The sequence below is a fragment of the Schistocerca piceifrons genome, chromosome 11 (assembly GCF_021461385.2).
Source record: "Schistocerca piceifrons isolate TAMUIC-IGC-003096 chromosome 11, iqSchPice1.1, whole genome shotgun sequence".
NCBI lineage: Eukaryota > Metazoa > Arthropoda > Insecta > Orthoptera > Acrididae > Schistocerca > Schistocerca piceifrons.
This window is the reverse complement of record NC_060148.1, coordinates 146,305,982-146,331,574: the sequence shown is the minus strand read 5'-3', so window position 1 is coordinate 146,331,574 and position 25,593 is coordinate 146,305,982. Positions and strand designations below refer to the sequence as shown.

General features: G+C 38.6%; 1 protein-coding gene across 1 annotated transcript in view; it reads left to right on the top strand.

Moving 5' to 3' along the window:
• The window catches only part of LOC124720478 (zinc finger protein 596-like), a 109,830-nt gene that overhangs the window by 44,914 nt on the left and 39,323 nt on the right, over positions 1 to 25,593 (top strand). The window contains exon 6 of the mRNA XM_047245838.1: positions 318 to 380. Within this exon, the coding sequence (XP_047101794.1) occupies positions 318 to 380 (63 nt within the window). The remainder of the gene's footprint in view (positions 1 to 317; positions 381 to 25,593) is intronic.

Genomic DNA, 25,593 nt, shown 5'->3' with positions numbered 1-25,593 from the left:
TGCGTGGACAAGCCACCTTTTGCTGGAACTAATGTTATTTATTGCAAAACACATGGTTATGATATGTCAATATGTGCTTGCAGCAATGTAATCTGTCTGTAACATACCATCCACAGTTAATTGAGATGCTTCTTCAAATCATAGTTTATACAATATTACACCATTAATTTCCCATGTAGACTATGGAGCAGTTACAAACAAACTAATAGTGAGGCTAGCTTCCTTCTCTCTTTTGTGTTGAAAACCATTGTAGGTAATTCAGTATACTTAATTCATTGTATTTTTATTTTTCTATTACTGTTCTTCAATTGGTGTAGGATTCGGCATCTGAGAATGATTGTCTCGATGAATGTGACCCACTGAGCATGGCAGATTATCAGGTAAGCCATTCATCACTTTTAGCTATTTGAACTGAGTATATCATCTTTCTTTTATTACAACTTTATGCTACCAGATAGTTCTCTACATAGTGAATATTATATTAAAGAGGAGAAATATGAAACAGTTGATGATGACTGAGTGACATTATTTGACACTGTGGAAACCTCAAATGTACTTGTGATGTGTGTGCTGGTAGAGCTCGCAGAAAATATAAGTTTTTATGGGCAGGTAGGTTAGAAAATTTAAAAATGGAAATGGATAGGTTAAAGTTAGAAATAGTGGGAATTAGTGAAGTTCGGTGGCAGGAGGAACAAGACTTTTGGTCAGGTGATTACAGGGTTATAAATACAAAATCAAATAGGGGTAATGCAGGAGTAGGTTTAATAATGAATAAAAAATAGGAGTGCGGGTTAGCTACTACAAACAGCATAGTGAACACATTATTGTGGCCAAGATAGACACAAAGCCCATGCCTACTACAGTAGTACAAGTTTATATGCCAACTAGCTCTGCAGATGATGAAGAAATTGATGAAATGTATGACGAGATAAAAGAAATTATTCAGGTAGTGAAGGGAGACGGAAATTTAATAGCCATGGGTGACTGGAATTCGTCAGTAGGAAAAGGGAGAGAAGGAAACATAGTAGGTGAATATGGATGGGGGGGGAAGAAATGAAACAGGGAGCCGCCTTGTAGAATTTTGCACAGAGCATAACTTAATCATAGCTAACACTTGGTTCAAGAATCATAAAAGAAGGTTGTATACCTGGAAATATCCTGGAGATACTAGTAGGTATCAGATAGATTATATAATGGTAAGACAGATTTAGGAACCAGGTTTTAAATTGTAAGACATTTCCAGGGTCAGATGTGGATTCTGACCACAATCTATTGGTTATGAACTGCAGATTGAAACTGAAGAAACTGCAAAAAGGTGGGAATTTGAGGAGATGGGATCTGGATAAACTGAAAGAACCAGAGGTTGTAGAGAGTTTAAGGGAGAACATAAGGGAACAATTGACAGGAATGGGGGAAAGAAATACAGTAGAAGAAGAATGGGTAGCTTTGAGGAATGAAGTAGTGAAGGCAGCAGAGAATCAAGTAGGTAAAAAGACGAGGGCTAGTAGAAATCCTTGGGTGACAGAGGAAATATTGAATTTAATTGATGAAAGTAGAAAATATAAAAATGCAGTAAATGAAGCAGGCAAAAAGGAATACAAACGTCTCAAAAATGAGATCGACAGGAAGTGCAAAATGGCTAAGCAGGGATGGTTAGAGGACAAATATAAGGATGTAGAGGCTTGTCTCACTAGGGGTAAGATAGATACTGCCTACAGGAAAATTAAAGAGACCTTTGGAGAGAAGAGAACCACTTGTATGAATATCAAGAGCTCAGATGGCAACCCAGTTCTAAGCAAAGAAGGGAAGGCAGGAAGGTGGAAGGAGTATATAGAGGGTTTATACAAGGGTGATGTACTTGAGGACAATATTATGAAAATGGAAGAGGATTTGGATGAAGATGAAATGGGAGATAAGATACTGCGTGAAGAGTTTGACAGAGCACTGAAAGACCTGAGTCGAAACAAGGCCCCGGGAGTAGACAACATTCCATTAGAACTACTGATGGCCTTGGGAGAGCCAGTCATGACAAAACTCTACCATCTGGTGAGCAAGATGTATGAGACAGGCGAAATACCCACAGACTTCAAGAAGAATATAATAATTCCAATTCCAAAGAAAGCAGGTGTTGACAGGTGTGAAAATTACCGAACTATCAGTTTAATAAGTCACAGCTGCAAAATACTAACGCGAATTCTTTACAGACGAATGGAAAAACTGGTAGAAGCGGACCTCGGGGAAGATCAGTTTGGATTCCATAGAAATGTTGGAACACTTGAGGCAATACTAACCTTACGACTTATCTTAGAAGAAAGATTAAGAAAAGGCAAACCTACGTTTCTAGCATTTGTAGACTTAGAGAAAGCTTTTGACAACGTTAACTGGAATACTCTCTTTCAAATTCTGAAGGTGGCAGGGGTAAAATACAGGGAGCGAAAGGCTATTTACAATTTGTACAGAAACCAGATGGCAGTTATAAGAGTCGAGGGGCATGAAAGGGAAGCAGTGGTTGGGAAAGGAGTGAGACAGGGTTGTAGCCTCTCCCCGATGTTATTCAATCTGTATATTGAGCAACCAGTAAAGGAAACAAAAGAAAAATTCGGAGTAGGTATTAAAATTCATGGAGAAGAAGTAAAAACTTTGAGGTTCGCCGATGACATTGTAATTCTGTCAGAGACAGCAAAGGACTTGGAAGAGCAGTTGAACGGAATGGACAGTGTCTTGAAAGGAAGATATAAGATGAACATCAACAACAGCAAAACAAGGATAATGGAATGTAGTCAAATTAAATCGGGTGATGCTGAGGGGATTAGATTAGGAAATGAGACACTTAAAGTAGTAAAGGAGTTTTGCTATTTAGGGAGTAAAATAACTGATGATGTTCGAAGTAGAGAGGATATAAAATGTAGACTGGCAATGGCAAGGAAATCGTTTCTGAAGAAGAGAAATTTGTTAACATCGAGTATAGATTTAAGTGTCAGGAAGTCGTTTCTGAAAGTATTTGTATGGAGTGTAGCCATGTATGGAAGTGAAACATGGACGATAACCAGTTTGGACAAGAAGAGAATAGAAGCTTTCGAAATGTGGTGCTACAGAAGAATGCTGAAGATAAGGTGGGTAAATCATGTAACTAATGGGGAGGTATTGAATAGGATTGGGGAGAAGAGAAGTTTGTGGCACAACTTGACTAGAAGAAGGGATCGGTTGGTAGGACATGTTTTGAGGCATCAAGGGATCACAAATTTAGCATTGGAGGGCAGCGTGGAGGGTAAAAATCGTAGAAGGGGACCAAGAGATGAATACACTAAGCAGATTCAGAAGGATGTAGGTTGCAGTAGGTACTGGGAGATGAAGAAGCTTGCACAGGATAGAGTAGCATGGAGAGCTGCATCAAACCAGTCTCAGGACTGAAGACCATGACAACAACAACAACATGGGCAGTGAATTTCCCATTTGTGAATACTGTGTAAGTAAATAACTTTGTTAATCTTCTTGTAATATATATTCAAATTATTGTTTAACCTTGCATCTAAAGTGAACATATCAAAGCAGTAAATAATTATGACTGAGAATGAAGTGTGATAGAACTATTGCTGTTTACAATGTATATAAATGATATAGCAGAAAGTGTTGGGAGTGTTAGTGTGTTTGCAGATGATGCAGTTGTTTATGCCAGAAGATAGTAACAATTTGCAATACAGCCAACAGAGGATTGATGAATGACGCAGGTTATGGTAATCAACCCTGAACATGAAAAAATGTAACATATTGTACATAAGTAGGAAAAGAAATCCACCACTGTAAAACTACACTATTGGTAACGAACTGCTGGAAACAGTGAAACTTCGTGGCAGATTAAAACTGTGTTCCGGACCTATGCCTTTCGCGGGCAACTGCTCTACTGTCTGAGCTTCCCAAGCATGACTCATGCCCTGACCTCACAGCTTTACTTCTGCCAGTATCTCATCTCCTACCTTCCAAACTTCACAGAAGCTCTCCTGCGAACCATGCAGATCTGGCACTCCTGCAAGAAAGGGTGTTGTGGAGACATGGCTTAGCCACAGCCTGGGGAATGTTTCCAGAATGAGATTTTCACTCTGCAGTGGACTGTGCGCTGATATGAAACTTCCTGGCAGATTAAAACTGTGTGCTGGACTGAGACTTGAACTTGGGACCTTTGCCTTTTGTGGGCAAGTGCTCTATCGTCTGAGCTACCCAAGCACAACTCACACCCCTTCCTCACAGCTTTACTTCTGGCAGTATCTTGTCTCCTACCTTCCAAACTTCACACGGGGCATGAGTCGTGCTTGGGTAGCTCAGATGGTAGAGCACTTGCCCATGAAAGGCAAAGATCCCGAGTTCGAGTCTCGGTCTGGCACACAGTTTTAATCTGCCAGGAAGTTTCATATCAGCACACACTCTGCTGCAGAGTGAAAATCTCATTCTGCAGGAAACTGCATATACCATAAATTCCCTAGAAGTAACTATCCAGAGTGATCGTAAGTGGAATGAGCACATAAAACAAATAGTGGGGAAAACAGATGCCAGACTGAGATTGATAGGAAAAAATCTTAATGTAACTTATCCATGAAAGAAGGTAGGAGCAATAGAAGAGATAGAGAACATCCAATGAAAAGTATCACATTTCATCACAGGATCATTTGGTTGGCACTACAGTGTTACAGAGATTCTCAACAAAGTTGAGTGGCACACACCACAAGAGAGCTGTTGTTCATAACAGAGAGGTTTGCTATTGATATTTTGTGAGAGTGTTTTTGGGAAGAGAGTGACAACATTTTACTTCCTCCCACATACATCTCACAGAATGACGACATTGAGAAAATTTGAGGTATTAGAGTCAATGCGGAGGCTTACTGATGGTCATTCTTCCCACACGCCATTCACGATTGGAGCAGGGAAGGGGGATAAGTGATTGGTGCACGAAGTACCTTGCACCACACACTGTATTTATTTATCAAAAACCAGTTTTGACAAAGTCATCATCATGAAGTCACTGACATAATAACAGAAACAGGTAGTAAATAAATTGTGTGTGTTAGCTTAGAAAGCTGGTGTTCTGTGCAGAGCTACTATTGTAGAAATAGTATAATCTTGATAGGTTCATACACAGAAATAGACAAGTATCACTTAAGTTGTTCAGCATATGTGGATTGATTTAGACTAATTTGCAAATCAGTGGAATGCACCCAAACTCCTCTAAACAAGGCTGTTAACTTATGACATATATCTTACTTGAGCTGTGCTGTGTAAAATGACTAAAAATGACTATTGTACAGACAAATGTAACCTCAATGACTGACTTCTTAAAAAAGGCCTATTAGAATAGCTAAGTTTTATAATGTTAGATGGATTATTGTGCATATTACATTATTTTTTCATGAAGCAGTAGAATTTAGAAATATTGTTAACTAGGTGGCCAGTATGTGATAAGTTTTCTGAGCCTAGTTTATGTTTATAGAACATTTCCTGTACACTCATTTTCGATTATGTAAACAAAACTTTATAGCTTTGGAGTACAGTCTGGCACCGGATGATTGCACTAGTGTATGTGGATTTTTGCAGGTACTACCATGCTCAAAAGTATTGGAATAATCTGAATTGCATTTCGCATAATTTGTGTGCAACCTACATAGTGCAACTCTACTAAAAGTTCTCCGCTCTCATTCTGTTTTACAGTCATTTGACTATACAAAATTGGTACTACAAGAGACCACAAGATATAACTGGTCTGTATGGTTATCTATTCATATGAAAATTATTGTTGCAGTAATGCAGTTATCAGAAAATACGTGACTAGAGATGATACAGCCATTTCACTTCTAAAATAAAACATATAACAATAAATGATATTTTAAAAGGAAAGTTTCAACATGAAATCATGTTACGAACATTTTTACACTGAACTGGAACCAAGGACTGCATCCAGCAACTATTGTTTGTGTTAACTAACAGAGAAAAGTATTAAGAAAGGTTTCAGTCACAAGTACCCAACTGTGCACTGGTTTAAACTTGAAGTGACAGAGCATAGGGTTGTGTGTTGGATGGGGATTCAAACCAAGCATCTAATCAGATTGTTAACCAAGCACAATCAAATGTTAGGTATAAAAAATTGAGAGATGAAAAACTGAAATGCTGAGATGAAAAACTTTGAACAAGGTACCTATCATGATAATTTTCTAGCCATCAGTAGTCTTTAAAAATCTATTTATTTCTTTATGATGCGCACATGTTTCAACTGAAAATAATGTGAGAAAAATTTCTGTGCTGGGTGGGAGTTGAAACTTGCACATCGTTCTTGACCACTCATTAAGAGATATTGATTATAAAGTTCTTTGTAACCAGTATGTACTATTGGCCTGTTTGAACATGAAATTATATGACAAAATCTGTATGTCTGTCTGGGAGTTGAAACCGGTACCAGTCCTTAAAGTTGAAAACGCATGGCGAGATATTAATAAAAATCTAAACCATTCGTGACTTGTAGTTTCGTGTGCACATGCTTCAACTTAAAATGACATGATGGAAAGTTTTGTGCCAGATTAGGATTTGAACTGACAAACACACTCTTTGTCGAGACATTTGGGAGTTCGGAATCTTGGGGAAACTATGAAACAGTGTAACTGCATCATCTCACCCAACAGATCCCAGTCCAGCATCAACATCTAATATTACTATATAATAAGAGGTAAGTGTCTTGTTACTTCAGATGATGATTGGCTCATTAATAGAAAGAAATTTCACATGTAAGAAACCAAACTGGCATCAGCTGTTACCTGGTGTGGGTTGTGCCTCTGTCAAGTCCCAATGTATACTGACCGTCCTGAAGTAGGTAGCGAAGGGACATCATGTTTAATGTGGATTTGCAACCACTGTGCAACTCTGTTGTTCAGCTTGCATTACCAGATGTGTAGAGGGTCTGTCTCTGCTTGCTAAAAATGGTTGTCTGATGTAGGAATTGAGCCCAGACCTTAAGCACATGTAGCTACAGTCATTCCAACAGACCACCAACATTTACAGAGCGTTGTTTATCATGGCATCATAATGAAGGATGATCCATACTGGAGGTTCTTTACAACCTCTCAGATACATTCATTTCGTTGTTTGTCCACATTGATATTGACTAGCTGTCTTAGCTGCACTGTGCCTATTTTTACTTTATTTTTTAATCACATAAGTAAAATCACATAACAGCCAGTTGCATGCACTGGCGAAACACTAGCATGCTCAAATTCCTGCTGGATATGTTGAACCTATGCTGATGTATTTACACTGGTGTCCTAACTTAAAGCAACAACTGCTACTTCCCCATACTGTGTCTAATTCATGACATAATCATGCAGACCGTCAATAGATGCCAGGACAATCATGTTCTGCATGGAAGATGGCATTCCAATCAACAGACAACCATTTCAGCAATGACATCAAGTCACCTGTGAAGCAGGGTGGTGTCTGCAAGGTAGTCCCACATACACAATTACTGTGTACACGGTCATAGATGGTGCAGTATGACACAGAGAAGACCTCTACAGACACTGTGCTGTGAAGGGCCATAGGAAGAATGGAAGCAGGAGAGTCGCAAACTGATGTGGCCCGATGGCTCAATGTGAATCGTTCTGTTGTTTCTTGGATGAGGTGACAGGCTATAGAGACCAAAACAATGTCCTGGAGACGAGGATAGGGCCAAGTATGTGTGACATTTGAAAGAGTGAACTGTTATTTGGCTGTAAGGGCGTGATGGTACCACTTTAATCTGCTTTGCAACTGAGATCTGACCTTGCAGTATCCCATGGACATGTTGTTTGAAGGCAAATGATTTACAGAAGCCTTCAGCAGAGTGGCCTTTATTGTTGGAGACCTGCTGTCTGTTTACCTCTGGTATGCCTTCATAGAAGGGAACCTCTAGAGTGGAGCTGTCAACATGCCACCTGGATGGTTGAACGATGGGCTACTGTTCTTCTCACAAATGAGCCCCAATTTGCTCTGGAGAGTGATTTTCAATAGACTTGCATCTGGAGGGAATGTGGAATACGATTTTGGGACTGAAACATTGTGTAAAGAGGCCAATATCAAGGAAGATTCCTAATGTGTAGGCAGGGATTATGTTGATCACTCAGATACTTCTTCATGAAATTGTACAGGTGAATCAGCAGGATTTAACTGCTGTCAAGTACAGTGAGGAAATCTTGGGATCTAATGCATGGTTGTTGGGCAGCACTGTGGGCCAAGACCTCATATTGATGGACAATATTGCTTGATATTATAGAGCATGGGTGGCTGATGTTTTTCTGGAAATGGAACATACTGCAGACATGCCATGGCCTGTTCACTCTCCCAATTTGAATCTTATTAGAGCATGTCTAGGATGCATTAGGGAGATGGGTTGCATCACATCAGCATCCACCAACCACTCACCAAGACTTACAAGCAGCTATGCAGGAAGAATGAGCATTATTGCATCAACATAAGAGTGATGACATCATTCACAGTGCACTCCACCATTGCCATGCCTGTACTGCTGCCAGAAGTGGTCACACCCTTTACTGAGCATGTTAACCAGTTGTCAGAATGTGTGTATTGCAAGTCTGTTAAGTTGGAAAAAAATTAAGAACATGTTTGTCTACCATTATGCATGTTGCAGTTGATTATGTTCTGTATTCTTTACATCATTTCTACTTTACAATTACCTGTTTTTATTGTTTTATAGCAAAATAAATGCAACCTTGCAAAATTTCTGTTTGTTGCTTTAATTTTTTACTCAGGTGTATTTATGGTCTCATAATAAATATGCCACATGTAAACACACAGCCAGATATTGAGCATTCTCACATCTTTACATTTTTAAACCACTTTTCATCTTGTATAATTAAATAGATACAGGTGTAGTGACCTTTTCTCGTGCAGCATATTATGTGAAGATTATTGAAATATGTAGTCCTCAAGGACAAATTCACCAAAAAGTTGGATAAGTGCGAGTATGACTGCCCTCCAAGGGTTCTGTACAAAATTAAATTGTGTTTATAGATGATGATGTGTGATGACAATGATAATGATGATTTTTGTTTGGCTTAAGGCCCTGGTGCAAGTCTTATGTTAGACACCACTTTGATGACATGCATATCCTTAACCTACCCCAGGTATCCAGCTAGGGAAAGAAGATTTACAGTTTAACATAGAATCCAAAGTGTGTGTGCTGTTTCTGGTTACTCCTCACAGCTTTGAAATGTGAAGGGTGGATTAAAAGGAAGACTGAAAACTAAGTGATCTGATAAAAAATTGTTCCCACAACCTCCCAGTTTCCAGGCACATGTTTTACCACTAGACCACCAGGACTGACATGTATATGCATGTAAATGATTTGATGAGAGAGTTTGTATCAGAATATGTTATGCGTATGGCCATTTGTTTTGATTGCATTAACTTAGAAGCTTGAATTAATTACACTGCAAAGGGACCACAGACATCAGTATTTCACATAAACTTTAATTCAGTATTTCTACCCATTGGTTGGCCCTAAAAAGAAAAAGGAAAAGAAAAAGGAAAAATGTGAGCCTTCAAAATGTGGTGTTATGCAGATAGTGGCACAAATATCATTTTTTGTGTGATGAACTGCATCCCAGAGCATGTGTCCATCATATTTTGCATATGTTTGAACAAGTGAGACACCTTGTTCTTGCAACATACAAAAATTGACTAAGGAAACTGTGTATAGTGTTGATTATTAATTTGCCTCTGTTGTTTTTGTGTTATATTCAATAAACCAATGAGAAACACTATGGAATATGGTCTGTGGTAATACGAATAAGTGGCAATTTGTCAGGATATTCTTATGACAAAAATCTAGCTTAAAAAAAGGAATACTGTTTGCAACGTGACACTACCCAAAACATCACACATTAGCAAGTTACTATGCATTTGTGAACTTCCTAGTGGAGTCTCTTGTCCTACCGAACAAGAATTTTGGGATTACCACAAAAATATATAAACCTTGCAGTGAGAGTAGACCCACAAATCCAGTTAACAAATTATTCAATGCCACACACAACCAACTGAATTCTCTATTCACAAAAAACTTGTGCTGGTATAAGGAGAAAAATATGTTTTAACAAGGATCCAATGTCACAGTTTCTTAAATTTTTCGCATTTGTATCTAGTGGGTACTACATTGATACTGGGATGAGACCTAAGTTGGTAAAGTGAAGATGTCCTTAATGGTTTTCAGTCAGGAAGCTTATATCTCAGTAACAGATGATGTAAAAAGGCAGGCAGAATGCTTGGGCCTCTCATGCTATTAGGACCTATAGCTAATGTAGTATTCTCTGTATGAAGTGGCCATGTTACCATTTAGGCAACCACTCAGTATGGCTAACTGTGTGTTCTCGCTGTGATATTTTGATTAACAGAAATAATTAGTAGTGTTAAATATAGGTTATAGATTCCGTGTGGAATGACCTTCTGGGAATCAAATAATGAACTTGACACCCCAATGTTACACTTTAAGAGAGAATCCTTCAGATTATTTGTTGGAAATGACAACAGAATTGCAAGTGAATTTAACAGGACTATAGTGAACCACACCATGATGTAAGTTGATCGTCATGTAGTTGCCAAATGTATTCTACAATGTTGCAAATTCTCCACTAGTGACAGGAGGGATATGTTTGCTCAGCTGACATGCTGCGCTGATTAACACTTGGACGCCTGCCTGTAGATGATGTGCCAATGCTGGCTGCTACTACCTTCACTGGCAGCCAAAATACAATTTGGATGTAAGGCATAATTATGAATAATATCTAGCCTCACAGACTGTAATTGAAACATCACAAATATAGAAAAGGGGAATTACTATATGGCAGTGCTCTTCAGTAGATGTCGTAAGTATTTTTTCTGTCAAACGAAGAAGCTGACATACCAGATGCAGTTCATTTCATTTCATTTCCCATCAGTAGTCGTTATGAGGAGATGACACTTTTTATTCTTTTGGTCATTATGGACTTATCAGCAAAAAAGTGCTCTTGTTGGAACAAAAAAAATTAAATATTATTCTATCTATTTAAAAGACTCTAACTAAAAAGTGGGGTATCAGTAGCATCATTCTATCTTCCTCAGTAGTTTCAAAAATGTTACCAAAAATTTTTGCTTGCTAACATATTTGTGCTCTTTTTAACATGCAAGTCACCTCTCACTCCCACAAGTTCCGCTACCTGCAATTCACTCACACCACTAGCTTATCACAGTAAGTCATTTAAGCACACATCCAGTCCCATTTACTCAATCTCTATCATTCTTTCAGCCCATCTCACTATACTTCCCTCTTTGTGTCTGTCACTGTCTCCTGTCTTACAGCCACAGTTTCCTTTGTTCTTTCCTACTACTACACCCCCCCCCCCCCACCCGCCTCTCTCTCTCTTCTCTCTCTCTCTCTCTCTCTCTCTCTCTCTCTCTCTCTTCTCTCTCTCTCTCTCTCTCTCTCTCTCTCTCTCTCTCTCTCTCTCTCTCTCTCTCTCTCTCTCCCCCCCCCCCCTCGCCCGCCCCCCTCACCCCTCACCACCTCCACTTGAGCCATTGACTGTCTCTCATTATCACTGGGTGTCACCCACTTCCACTTTCTCCTTGTCAGGTACTGTCTCCGGTCATTCCTTGGCACTGTTCTGTTACTGTCAACTATGTTCCACTGCCATTGTGTTGGTATCTTTTTCTCACACTGCTGTTCTTTCCTTCACCCTTTCTGTACCACAATTTTTGTCTACTATGTTCCAGTATTTGTTACTTTTCTGTTTCCCAGTGACACTGTCTCTTCGCACAGCATAAAAAGTGTGAATATGTTAGCAAGCCAGAATTTTTCAGAAAATTTTTAGAAGTGGTAGGGAAGGTAGGATAAGGCAACTTTTCAGTATCTTTTACATAAACAGGAAAATATTAGCATTTTTTGTGCTCCAATAGGAGCGTTTTTTCATTAGTTACATTCTTTCCCCTGCTGCATCAGGGCATGTAACCATATGAAAAACCCATGTATTGTTCAGTAAAATTTAGATGGTTTACCTACATGAAACTGAAACAAAGTAAAACTAATTTTACACTTCAGACCATATTTTATGTCCAAAAAATTTTGGCATGTGTTTCAGCACTACAACATGGGGTTCTCAGATGGTACTGGAAACACTTTACAGCATATTTCTCCATGCTGTATCACTTTATAAACTACATGTTCGCCCAACAGGGGATTTTACATGTACAAGTGGGATAGCTTTGAACCTCTACATCTTGAAAACAGACAAAAGTGTCAAGAAAAGTTAAAAGGGCATTAGACATTGGGTTCTTAAGAGTATATCATAAAAATTTGCTGGGTTTTGGTATGGTGACAACAGAAAAATGTTTAGAAAAAAAACATTTGTGGGGTTTTCTGTAGAACTGCCCATGATCTAATGATGCCTCCACAAGTCCCATGAAGCCCACTGTAGGCCCATCGAATTCAAAAAGAATAAACCAGTTTGCTCCATTTGCTTAAGCCGGAGGAAGTATGTAATATTTATACTTTGACCATGTACTGGATGATAGTCACACTGAGATAATCCTTCTGTTGGGTATACAAATGATCGCTATGGCTGTCCAAAACACTTGAACCTACCTTTTTGTCATTAACAGAACCTGAGGGACGAGGAATGGAAAATCCTCTTTCTATGTGCAGTGTTTTGCGACATATTATGTTTTGGAACATATTCTTCCAGTGGTATGATATAACCTTTCAAATGAAGAAAGTGAAGTGGACTTAAAAACACTCAAATTGATGGACCAAGTTTGTGTGTGTGTGTGTGTGTGTGTGTGTGTGTGTGTGTGTGTGTGTGTGTGTGGCAAATCTGATTCAAGCTTCTGCTAATGTGAAGGGAGAAGCAACTGCCATCAACACATGTAAAAAGGAACATAAAATGCAGACAATATTGTCTATAATACCTGAAATTTGTCTTCACTAAGTAAACCTGCCATTCATTCTGCAATCATCTAAATAATGAATAGTATCATATATTTGGAGGGATTACAACATAATCACTGATGTCACTTTGACAGTGAAAGTACATATGATGAATGATTGTGTCAAAATGTGGTGCACTTCAGATGGAGGGAAGCTAAAATACTAGTAAGGTCAGACAACCTGAGTGTGGGGTGAAGTTTCTACAGAATACTTCACAGGTGGCAATGTTTGCTTTTTGTATTAATTCCTGATTTTTCATACTAGCAAAGTCTCTGGAGTATCAGATACTTCATATGAGAATTAACATAGTGTAAGTGCTAAAAACAGACTACTACATGAAATAGTTCTCAACATTATGAGTGTGATGCAGTTTGTCCCTAATTTTAATTTCATTTAATTTTAATTAAATCTTCTGAAGACATGCAGAATGAGCTCAAACTCCTCTGAAAGTACTGTTATGTGCCCTGTGAAAGCTCAGAGCCAATGTTATATTGGTTAATAGTCAGAACTAATTGCAGAGATGCATGAAACTCTTCATTTTTGTACAGGAGCAACTTGGTTACTACAGGTATTTTGTTAATTCCAAGCCAGTTCAAGAACATTCTTACATGTAAGCAACTTATCATATGGTGTCCCCTTCTCTCCTGTTTCCCTCATATATTATCACCCCTGTTAATTGTTGCTACTAATTGTGATATGCATAGTATACAAATGTTGCAAGTTACTGCTACTGATAGTGATACATCCTGTAGAGAAATCTTACAGTTTTGGCATCCTGGCACTCCCCTCTGCTTGGTGCCACAATTGCTGGCTTGTGTTGTTTAGGCCTAATACAGGCCCTGTTAATTCCATACATAATTTGCATAAAAAACCTAATCATGTGGTGCACAAGTGAAATGATGGTTATGCACATGTTCAATGCATTACAATTTGATAATCAGTTCACTGCCACCCATCTTTGAAAGTTCTGAATTTTACTGTAAGTTAGCATGTCCTGTGTGAAAGTTCCCAAGAGTATAATACATTTTTGTAGAGACTCATTCCCATCTACACCTCAGTTTTGGCACACTGCCTTCCTTGACGAGTTAGTGGCTTTTTGCAAAAGCTCTAAACAAACTGATGAAAGCAAAGACACTGGCTGCTCCTCAATGTTTTATCATATCAGACAAATGCCTAATGTATTCTTATTATTGGAATGGATTATTCTAAAACTTTGGACAGAAACTTTCACTTTTGACGATATTTATGACACAGTTATATTTTCATTTAAAAACCTGAAAAGAAGAAAGTTGATACATTTAAGATGCAGTTTTTCAGAAGAATGATGAAAATTGACTGATAAGAAATGGAAACCTGCGCTGCAGAAATAATGACAAAATGAATACTTGGAAAATATTAGGCAAAACAGGGTGACAGAACACATGTTAGGACAGTAAGAAATAACTGTCATGGCACTAGAAGAGCTACAGAGGGAAAAAGCTGTAGAGGAGCTGCATCAAATTAACCAGGAGAGTAAAGGTAAAAAAAAGCTTCATTACAGAATTTTGCATATGTTTTTGCAGTTGTAGTCTTTGTCCAAAGATTGGTTTGATGCAATTTTCTTTGCTAATCCAGTAAGTGCATAACTCTACATAACTACTGCAACTTGCTCCTACTTTGACGTCCGTCCATATTCAAAGCTTGGTCTCACTCATCAGTTCTTACCACCACTCCCTACACCTACACACAACTCCCTCCATTATATTGTCACAATTCCCCCCAGGGGACTCACAGCTCTTTCGTGAGTTGATATGCGACACACATGGGACCTCGACCTATTGTATCCCATTCTTCCTTCCTGGGCTGCATTTCCTGCCCAATTCCCCTCCTTCCCCCTCTGCTCCTCCTTCCCCTCTCTTTATGTTCTTACTTATGTTGACCTGGCTATCCACCTGGTTTCCTGTATTCCTTCTGGTTTTTGTTCCCCGTACTGTTTCCTTTTCACCCTTACATTTTGGCATTTTTGGTTTCCCTGTGGAGTATGACCCCCACTTTTAAATTTTCCCTCTGTAATATGAGCCATTTGAGGAAGAAATTCCTCCCTAGCATCTACAATGTTGATTCATCTCCCCCTTCCTTCTGCTCTTCCTTCCCTGCTGTAGCCCCCCCCCCCCCAACCCTGCTATGTCACCAGTGCATGTAGCCAGCTCATGGGGTGGGATGTTATGTACCCATGTGGCTGAGCTCCCTGTCAGTATAGGGATCATAGTTATGATAGCTGTGCTACTGCCTCTCCATATGTGAGGAGGGAGCCTTGTGTTCTGCCATGTGTGTGTGTTAACTGTCATGACCATTACTCTCCACGCTCATCAGATTCCAAGGTTTATAAGAAGGAAAAGAAGATCAGGAGTATAAGTCCCTTGATCATTTATACTACACTGAGCCTTGTCAGAAATATGAACAACTTCATCCTGTGTTGATGACATCTAACTTTGCCTGTTATGTCCTTTCCTCTCCTCCTTACCCCAGTCTCACTCCCCTCCTCTCACCCTCCCCTGTGGTTCCCATGTCCTCCCCTCTGGGTGCCTATCCCCTTTCTCAGCCAGAGAAGTGGCACTGACTGGTGAAGGGGCTCTTTCCCAGGACCTCCTCCCCCTGGCGTTTCTCAGGAAGAGAGAGAGAGAGAGAGAGAGAGAGAGAGAGAGAGAGAGACCCACAGTCTGTGCACCACAAGGTTGCCTGCTGTCTTTTGGCTCCAGATCTTGCAGAAGCCTGCTCCCCCTCTGTGCTCTGCCCTTCTCGTACTAAGGAAGAGAAGCCGAAACATAATTTCTAGGACAACCCTACACCCCTCCCAGTACCATTTGTGGCTGTCAGCTCGTCCTCGTTGGTGATGGATAGTGTCCCAGTGGCGTGATTGAATCCACCCCATTAGCTTCCCATTTCGATCCCTTTCCTTGTTTATTCAATAGAACTGTAATGGATCCTATGGTCACATACCAGAGTTGCAATCCCTTATTTCCTTTTACTTGGCAGTTTGTGTTGTTCTTCAGGAATCTCATTTTACTAATGCTCACTCATCAACCTTTCATGGGTTCTGTTCTTTCTGTCTGAACTGGGCCAGCCTTCTGAGGGCTTCCAGGAACGTTTGCACATTGGTCCATACAAATGTTGTTAATACACAGATCCCTCTTTGTACCACACTGGAAGCAGTTGCTGTCTGGTCCCCTTGGACTCTGCATTCGTGGTTTGCAATCTCTATCTCCCTATCTCCCTCCTGACAAGCAGCCGACATCTGCACCGCTAACTACTCTCCTTCAGCAACTCTCCCCTCTCTTCCACATTCTTGGGGGACTCATTGCCCGTCACCTTTTCTCATCTAGTCAGGGGCTCATCGCTGACAAATTTAAATTTCTTGCAGACTGCAACCTGTGCCTTCTTAATGACTGTTCGCCTACTCACTCTAGTGCGGTGTATGGCATTTTCTCTGCCATTGATCTTTTGCTCACTTCCCCTACCCTTCTTCCTTCCTTGCACTGGGCCCACATGATGACCTCTGCAATAGTGATCATTTCCCTTTCATTCTCTCATTCCCTTTCTGGCTCTCACTGGTCATGTTACCCCGCTGGGCATTCCATCATGCAGATTGGCCTCTGTATGCCTCCCAGGTCGTGTTCACACTTTCATTGTCAGATTGTATTGATGAAGTCGTTGAGATCTGACCAATAAGTTAATTCACACTACTGGCATTGTCATTCCCCGCTCCGTAGGCCCCATTTGCTGTTGGCTAGTTTCATAGTGGAGCAGGGACATTGACACTGACATCCATGATTGTCATTGCACCTTGCAACTTTTTAGGTGGCACATGTCCTCCACTGATCTTATTACCTTTAAATGTCTTCTGCCAAACCTCATTACCTAGTAAAACAGAGCTAGTAGTTTTGTTGGAAACACTTCATCTCCCTCCTAAGTTCTTTCCTTCCTTCGTCTTGGGTGTGTGCTACACTCCGCCCCCTCCAATGTTGTCAACTGCAGTCTTCCATTCCGGGTCTTACCCTTACAGGTAGTCTTTGTACAGATCCATCAGTTCTCATGGAACATCTCATGGCTAATTTTGTCACAGCTTTGTCATCAGCATCCTATCCAGCCACCACCTCGTCCAGAAACAGTGGGCTGAAGCTTCCCACTTAAGTTTCACCCTCTGTTGAACTGAGAGGGAGTAAGGAGGATTGCTATAAGCACAACAAAAGAGTTTACCTCAAGCAGTGGAATTCACTGAGGTTAATTGTGGTGGGCCACCTACTGATCCCCCACCTTTGGCTGAAAAAATGGCTCTGAGCACTATGGTACTCAACTGCTGAGGTCATAAGTCCCCTAGAACTTAGAACTACTTAAACCTAACTAACGTAAGGACATCACACACATCCATGCCCGAGGCAGGATTCGAACCTGCAACTGTAGCGGTCGCGCGGTTCCAGACTGTAGCGCCTAGAACCGCTCGGCCACTCCGGCCGGCTTGGCTGAAAAGTAAACTTTGAGTGATGCATAGTAGGAAACTCAGTAAGACTATTCAAGCAGAATGGTAAAAGTGGCTAACAATCGATGTACCCATGGTGCATTCCCATATATATGCAGCCATCAGGATTCAATCATTGATCAGTAGAAACATGTCAGCTCTTTAGTTGAATCACATTTTTGCTACATTAGGTCAGTGATCATCTCTGAGGATGTCATCATCGGGGTGAATGGTGGCTTGAAACATGCAGCATGCCATGGATGCAGGCTGGTGAGAGCAGTGTTATGTTGTGGGAGACATTCTCCTGCAGTTGCGTGGGATCTTTGGTAGTAATCGAAGACACACTGACAGCTATGACTTACCTGCATCCTTTCATGCTTGATGTCTACCCTCATGTTGATATAGTCTTTCAGAAGTATGATTGTCCATGTCTGAGAGCCAGATCCGTAGTACAGTGGTTTGAGGAGCTTTATAGTGAACTCACGTTGATTTCTCAGTGACCAAATTTACCTGATGTAAATCATGTGAAACCTATCTGGGTGACAGTTGGGTGCCATACCATATACGCAAATCAACTGCCCATTGTTTACGTGAATTATGTGTCCTGTGCATAGACATCTAATGCCGTATATGCCCACAAACTTACCACCAAACTGTTGGATCTCTGGTATGCAGAATCAGTGATGTATACTATTCGAAAGAGAGGCAGATAAGCGATTAAGAAGGTATCCATAATGTTTTGGCTCATTAGCGTATTTTTCTCCTTATACCAACACACTTCTTGAGGTTTTTGTGAGTCCAAAAGTCAGTTGATTATGTGTGGCATTGAATAACTTAAATGGATTTGTTGGTGGGTCTCCTCTCACTGTGAGGTTTATATATTTTTGTGGTATTCCCAAAATGTTTCTTGGGTAGGACAAGGCACATCACTAAATGCAGATCATATCAGGCTCAAAAGTGTGTAATGTCTTGCTAATGTGTGATGTTTTGAGTAGTCTTGTGTTGCAAATAGTATCTGTTTTATTAAGTTAGACTTCCTTCATGAATGTCTCATGGTAAATTATAATTCAATTGTATTACAGTAAAGCGTAATTTTGATAGTGTTCCCCATTGGTGTATTGAATATAACAAAAAAACACGAGAGACAAATTAATCATCAAAAATATATCCCCCTACCCCCATTAACAAAGTCTGATGGTTGTGAGGCAATTTTTGGATTCCAAATCTTTAGAAAGCTGCTGCATTGGAGATAAAGATATTGCCAGTCCAAGCTTAAAACACATTTTCACCCATAAAGAAATTTTTTGTTGTTGCTTGATAAGGAGTGAGAAAGAAAACCATTTGAGGAAGCTAGATCCAAATAAATAGTGCAATAGTGACCACTTTTCAGCCAAACTCCTGTACAGGTCATTCTGTGAAATCAGCAAAATGCAGATTGGCAACACCTTCCATATGTTGCTACCAGAAACTATCATAGTTATTGAATCAGGCCAGTAGCAATGGAGATGCCTGGGATGCAGTTCTAAACACACTAATCATCATCTTTTTGCCACTAGATTAATAGTATTAGATTTTGAACACTCATACTGACCTATGCTTATTTTGCTTTGTTAGGGCCAAAAAATATTTTCTGTTTTTGAAGTTGATGAACAATGGTTAAAATCCCTGTCTGACCATCATGATTTTTGTTTTCTGTTATTTCTTTAAATTGATTTTTTCTATTTTTTGTTGCTGTCTGTCTGTCTGTCCATCCATCCATCCATCCGTCCATCCATCCATCCATCCATCCATCCATCCATCCATCCATCCATCCATCCATCCATCCATCCATCCATCCGTTAACGCAATTTTTCTCAGGAATGGGTAGCGGAATTGAATTGAAATTTGTTAAATACTAAATCTATGGTACCTTGGCAGTGAAAAAAATTTAAGGTACTAAGTCAAAGCAATCAGAAGATATTGCCATATGTATCACACATTTTGATACTCAAAAACTCGCTCAACACATCGTATAAATGAATACTCTGTTTACATATCAGTCCTCATGGTCTTGTGGTAAGGCATGTGCATGGAAACTGAAGTCATAGGATTGATTCTCAGCTGGATCACCAATTTTTCAGTCTTCTTTTTAAGCTAGCCTTCGTATATCAAAGACATAAAGAGTTTGGATTCCACATTAAACTGTAACTCTCAATTGCCCAACTGGGTGACTGGTTTAGTTTAGGGACACACAAGCTCCCTAAGTGATGTCCAATAGAAAGACTTGCACTGGGTCATTGAGTCACCCAATATTATCATCATCATCATCATCATCATCATCATCATAGTAATTTGATTTTGTACAGAACCCTCATAGGGTGGGTCATACTCACAATTATAAAGTTTTTAGGTTTTTTTTTTTTTTTCCTGATGGATTACAGAGTTATATGATCATCACAATGAATCCTCTGTGTGAGAAAATGCGGTTTAGAAACAAAAAAGATTGTTGGGCTCAATATCTAGCCTTTGGCTTTACACTATGCCATATTTATCAGTAAACCATAAATACATGCATCTGTACAGCAGCAGAAATGTCCGTTTCCTACCTTGTTGCCAATTTGTGTAGCTGTCTGTTATGCGATTTTATAACAGTGATTACAAAGTAAATCCAAAAGCACGTACTGGGTAGTCGAGGAACCTAATGAATATTGTGTGGATGGACCATGAAATGGATGTTTGGAACAGGTCGTAATGAACCTCCTGCAAATCAAAATCCTTTCAGTGTGGCACATCCTTCTTTATGATTCAGTCATAAAGCAATGCTCTATGAATGTTGGTTGTCTATTGGAATAATTCTAGCTGTATATGCCAAAGGTCTGGGTTCGATTCACACATCAGGCAACCATTGTTAGCAATCACAAACAGACACTCTTCATATCTGGTAACTCCAGTTGAACAATTTAGTTTGCTCTGTAGTATGATATCCACATTAAATGTGATATCTATTTGCTACCTGCTGGAGGAGAGTCAGTGTAGATTGGGGCGCGAGAGAGAGAGTGGATATCATACCAGGTTGAGACTCTGTCACCAGTAAGCTTCCTTCCACAAGAGGTTTATTTACCTAATTATTTATTGTTTGTTTATTTTAATGAGTCAGTGTTCATCTAAGGTTCCAAGGCACTTATCTCTTGCTGTATATCAATATGAGATGTTGACAATATTGGTGCTGGACTGGAATCAAATCTCAGATCTCTTCTTTCATTGGGTTTGAATGTTTTCAGATGTATTAGTTCTACTGTTCTTTCTTTCCCTAAGACTCTGAACTCCAGGTCTTCCCAAATAGTGCATGTCCTGGTTCAAATCCTAGTCTGGCACAAAAGAGTCCATCATGTCATTTCAAGTTGTGGCGTGTACACACCAAACTACAAGACACAAATGGTTATGTTTTTTAATACTTCTCTGTGGTTTTCAGCTGTAAGGATTCATATTTGTTTCGACTCCCAGCACAGAACATTTTGCCATATAATGTCTTGTTCAAACAGGTCACTAATAGATACTGCTTAAAAAGAACTCTATAGTCAACATCTTTTTGTGGATCGTTCTGTTAGCACAGAAATGTTCCTCACAGTATTTCCAGTTGAAACATGTGCACATCTTCAGGAAACACAAGTATATATAGACAAGTATTTATAGACATGAAAACTGCCAAATGTGGCACTTTAATTTTTAAAGATGCAAATCACCATGTTGTCCACTTAGTTTGCCTCTTGTCATCCAAACACAGCACAGAATATGTGAGATATAAACATCACAGTTATCAAATATGAGAAATGAAATTGTGCTGCATAAATAGTATAACTGACAGCTTGGAGAATATCATTCATTGCTCTTATCAACTTGCAACCAAGTTATCAGCTTTTAACATTACATAGACCTTGGGCCACACAAGAAATCAGATGTCACTAGACTGTACTCCCAACATGTGAGGTCGAAGACAAAAAGGGACCTCTTCTTGGAGATTTTCAATTTTGAGTTATTTATATTGTCAGATTAAGCATTAAATTGTAAATAATTTGGTGTAACAGTCATACCTTAATTTCTTTTTGTTTTACTTACAGACATTTAAAGTTTGTTAAATGAAAATGGTCATTTTGTGGAAAATGCTTTCAAAAGTTCAAAGTAAAACAAAACCTCCATATTTTACAGTTAAGAAAACAATTTTATGCCAAAATGCAGCTCTAAATGTCCTCTTTTAAACAGTATAAAAATGTTTCACAACTCTTCAGCTTGACACCTTAAATTGACCATTTTCAATGCTTCTTTGAGGGTCCAGAGACATCTTGGGAATTATCAGGGTCAGAATCAATAACAGGTTTCAGTAACAATGTAAAGGTCAACTTGAGGACACAAAATGTCTTTGAATTTGTCTTTGCAGTATGGTCTGATGTTTTCGAAGAGGTAGTCCCGATGTATCATTGTCGTTTCTTCCGGAGTCACTTCATTGGGAAATCTGGGAGGTGGATCTTCTGATGGGAATTACCGTTGCAAAAACACATGCCCTGCAGTGTTGATTTTGCTATATACTTCACTTTTGTTCACTGCATTGAACTCAAAGTGGTTGTACTGAGTTATAATGGGACACTTTCTTGGTACCATTGTAGTGAAAAAATGTAACCACTCATGTGTTTTCACAAGAACTTCATTTTGTTCATTTCCAACCATCACAGCAGAATTAACATCAGTTGTTGTTATTGTTTTTTGATGCAGTCAACAAAGTCCGACAAAGAGGAGACATAAGTTACTTTGAACTTTTGTTGGCCCAGTCAAAAGCAAATTTTGTGTTCCGACTGGCATGAATGACACAATAGTTTCCTTGTTTTTCTTTTGGTAAATCTGCCATGCCAAGTACCCCATCAATATATTGTTTTGTTTAGCCCAACATAATTCTCAAGGTGAATAAACATTTTTTTCTCATAAATGTTTTTTTTTTTCTAAATGATGATGAAAAAGTTCCTTAGTTGTAATGCCGCTCTCAGTAATGAGATAATTTATTTGGGATTTCACACTTAACACCCAAAATACCAACTTTTAACTGACATTAAAATAAATAGGGTTTGGTTACAAACGGTTGTTTGGTATGTGCACTTGTGTCATATTGAAATTGTACTGCAAGTAAGTTTTATCACCATTTGCAAAGTTTTCTCTAGTTTTATTTATGGTGGTGGTATAATAAATTCTCTCCCCAGAAACAATCTGTAGATGGCATCTCAATTTTTCAGTCATTTGCAATGTTGTTTGTTCATAAACAAAAGTTATTTCTGCCTCAGATGTAAAATGTTTCTGGCATAAAGCACATAAAACTGGTCAGAGTTTCATAACTAATATATCAGGGCAAAGTTCCCTCCAAATGTGTTTGAATGTACAGGTTTTTGTAACATGTCACATATAAAAGATGCTATGTAAGTTTCATATGACATTTGAAGGTAGTAGTTTTAAACATGTGTAGAGTACTGTGTTCCTTCTGACAGGGAATATAATAGCATGCTTTCTGTGCAATTGTTCAGAAATTATGTAGAAATTTAGTGTCAGAATAAAAGATATTCCAGTATTTTTTAGTTTCCTTGCTTTTTTCATGTTCTTTTCCAATCAATCAATCCTGTAGTGTTACACACTTTACTAAGATGTTTTGAACTTTTAATTTTGATCTGGTGACCATGTAGGTGGTTTTAAAGACCATACTACATTTTAACTTTCCTGTTTTTTGTTTTTTTTTTTCTTTTTTCTTTTTTTTTCCTAACTAAATGTTGATGTAGAATCTCTGATCAGACAGCGAAGTTGACCTTAAGTCACTTCATTTAGTGTATTAGCATTATCATGTCAACGACCAGTTTTTGAGCATTAATAGCACACTTGCTAAAAGTCATTAGCTGGAATAAGTAACAACCATTTTCTTTACATCTGCAGCCAGTTTCTAGAAAATTCTCTAGAAGGTTATGATAGTTCTCAACATTAGAACTGTCTACAATCAGTACAATTATTAGTTACAGCCAGGTTTTTCCCACATTCATTTTTGGAGAGTTATCCACATTTGAAATGTTTTTTAACAAAGAAGTTTTTGAAAGATTAACTGACTCTTCATATTCACATCATTTGTCATGCTTAAAGATCTTTCTCAAAAATAATCTGCACACACATCATCATCACTGATATTGTAGTTATCAAAACCTGTCATATTTAATATATTTAAAACTCAGTCTTTGATCATTTCTACTAGACTGAAATCAGTCAATCATAGGTAGACAAGCAATACTTTGTAATGACTTTAAATTTTAACTAATCACTCAACAGGTCAGAAACAAACATAGCTAGTTGTGTTGCTGCACTAATCGATTTGCATTCATTTGCATGGTTACCAACACTTGTTTACAAATGTGAAATGCAGTATGGTAAATGTTTAAAATAAATAACCATTAATAATAAGTAACTCTTAAAAAGAAATATACAGAGCAAGAGTTTGAATATCAGCAATATTGTTGGCTTGTAAACATATGAAGGAATATGTACCTGTATTTAGGGCAGACATTATTGTTATCAGGAAACTTTCTTCTGATGAAAGAGACCACCTCATTTGCTGCTGGCATTCATGAGAGATTAGTTTTCAAGGTGATGCATGTTAGCCAAGTGCATTAATGACAAGAGGTCTCTTGTCAGCCCATGTTATTTCTCTATAAACAACAAGAAGTACCTTCTTCTAGGCAAGATGTCCACTGCTTTAATGACAGATTTATTATCAATTGTAGCTTGTAGAGGATGCACTAAAGTGTGTTAAATTGAAAAAATCAATACTTTTGAGCAAACAACTTTTTTTTGATGGTACTGAACATTTCACTTTGCCTACAGGAATTATATGAAAATTCTAAAAAAGTAGCCCTAAAATTGGCAAAATAGCCCCAAAGTTGGCAAATAATGTTATAAAAATCAACCATAATATAAAATTATGTTTCCCATGTTCTGGTGTTCCATATTAATGAGATGAAATACAAAGTGGCAAGGTATAATTTTTGAGACTGTTGCCGACAGATATTTGGATGTGGACACACATCCAAGTCTTGGAAATATTTAGAAATATGGTTAATAGTAAAGTCAGCTTTTGTTCTTTGTTCCATCCCCTCCCCCCACCTCCATTCCCATGTCAGTAGAAACTTGTTACAGCTTCCTTTGGAAGAACTTTAACAGATCAATTTTTATGTCTCACATTCCATGAAAATAACAAGCCTTTGATATGTTCATGTTAAAGTTCTGAAAATTAAAAAAAAAATCTTGACTTAAGCAAATATTTAGCATTTAGTCAAGAAAAGGAGGGAATGTAATGTGTCACGTGCAAATGTGGTGAACAAAGCAATCAAAAATAGCCAACCAAAGCTCTCTCTGAGCCTTCCACAGAAAAAAATGGTTGTTAAAAACGTGAAAACTGATTCTGCTCCATAAGATGAATCCCTGATACCATTAAACAATGTTTTTTCAAGTACTTTGTATTTTCCCCCTATGTTGAGTGGCATTTGATATGAAAAATGTGTCGACTCTGCACCTAATGCAATCACTTTCTGCTCCTTTTGAAATGGAACTAGCAGCTCAGTTGCAGGAAACTGTGCATTGGAAGATGCTTCTGACATTTTGTTGTTGAGAGAACTTTCTGTTGATATCAAATATTTTGTATCCTTTATAGTTATTTATTGGCAATAGTCCAAAACAAATATAATCTTTGGAATTATTTTAGCTACATCTACCTCCTAGCATATCCATGTAATTGCTTTGTTGAGACAGACATGTGTCCAAACAACATATCAGTGTGTCAGGTTAACTGTAACAGAGTCTTTTCCTCATATGACTGCCAGCCCCAACAAAGACAGAACTCCCACAACTATTGAACTGGTGCTGAGAAGCAATAGTTACTACAGTGCCAACTTTTTGATCTTAAGCTCCTTTGTTTTCTTCCTTCCTGGATTTTAGAGAACATCCATATGCTGCCGCAGGTAAGTACTACTTCCAGTAATTCAGATGGCAGCAGTTTGTATATGTAACAAGATATATTTGATTTTTAATGAAAGTGGTTACCAACTTTTTTCTTCCA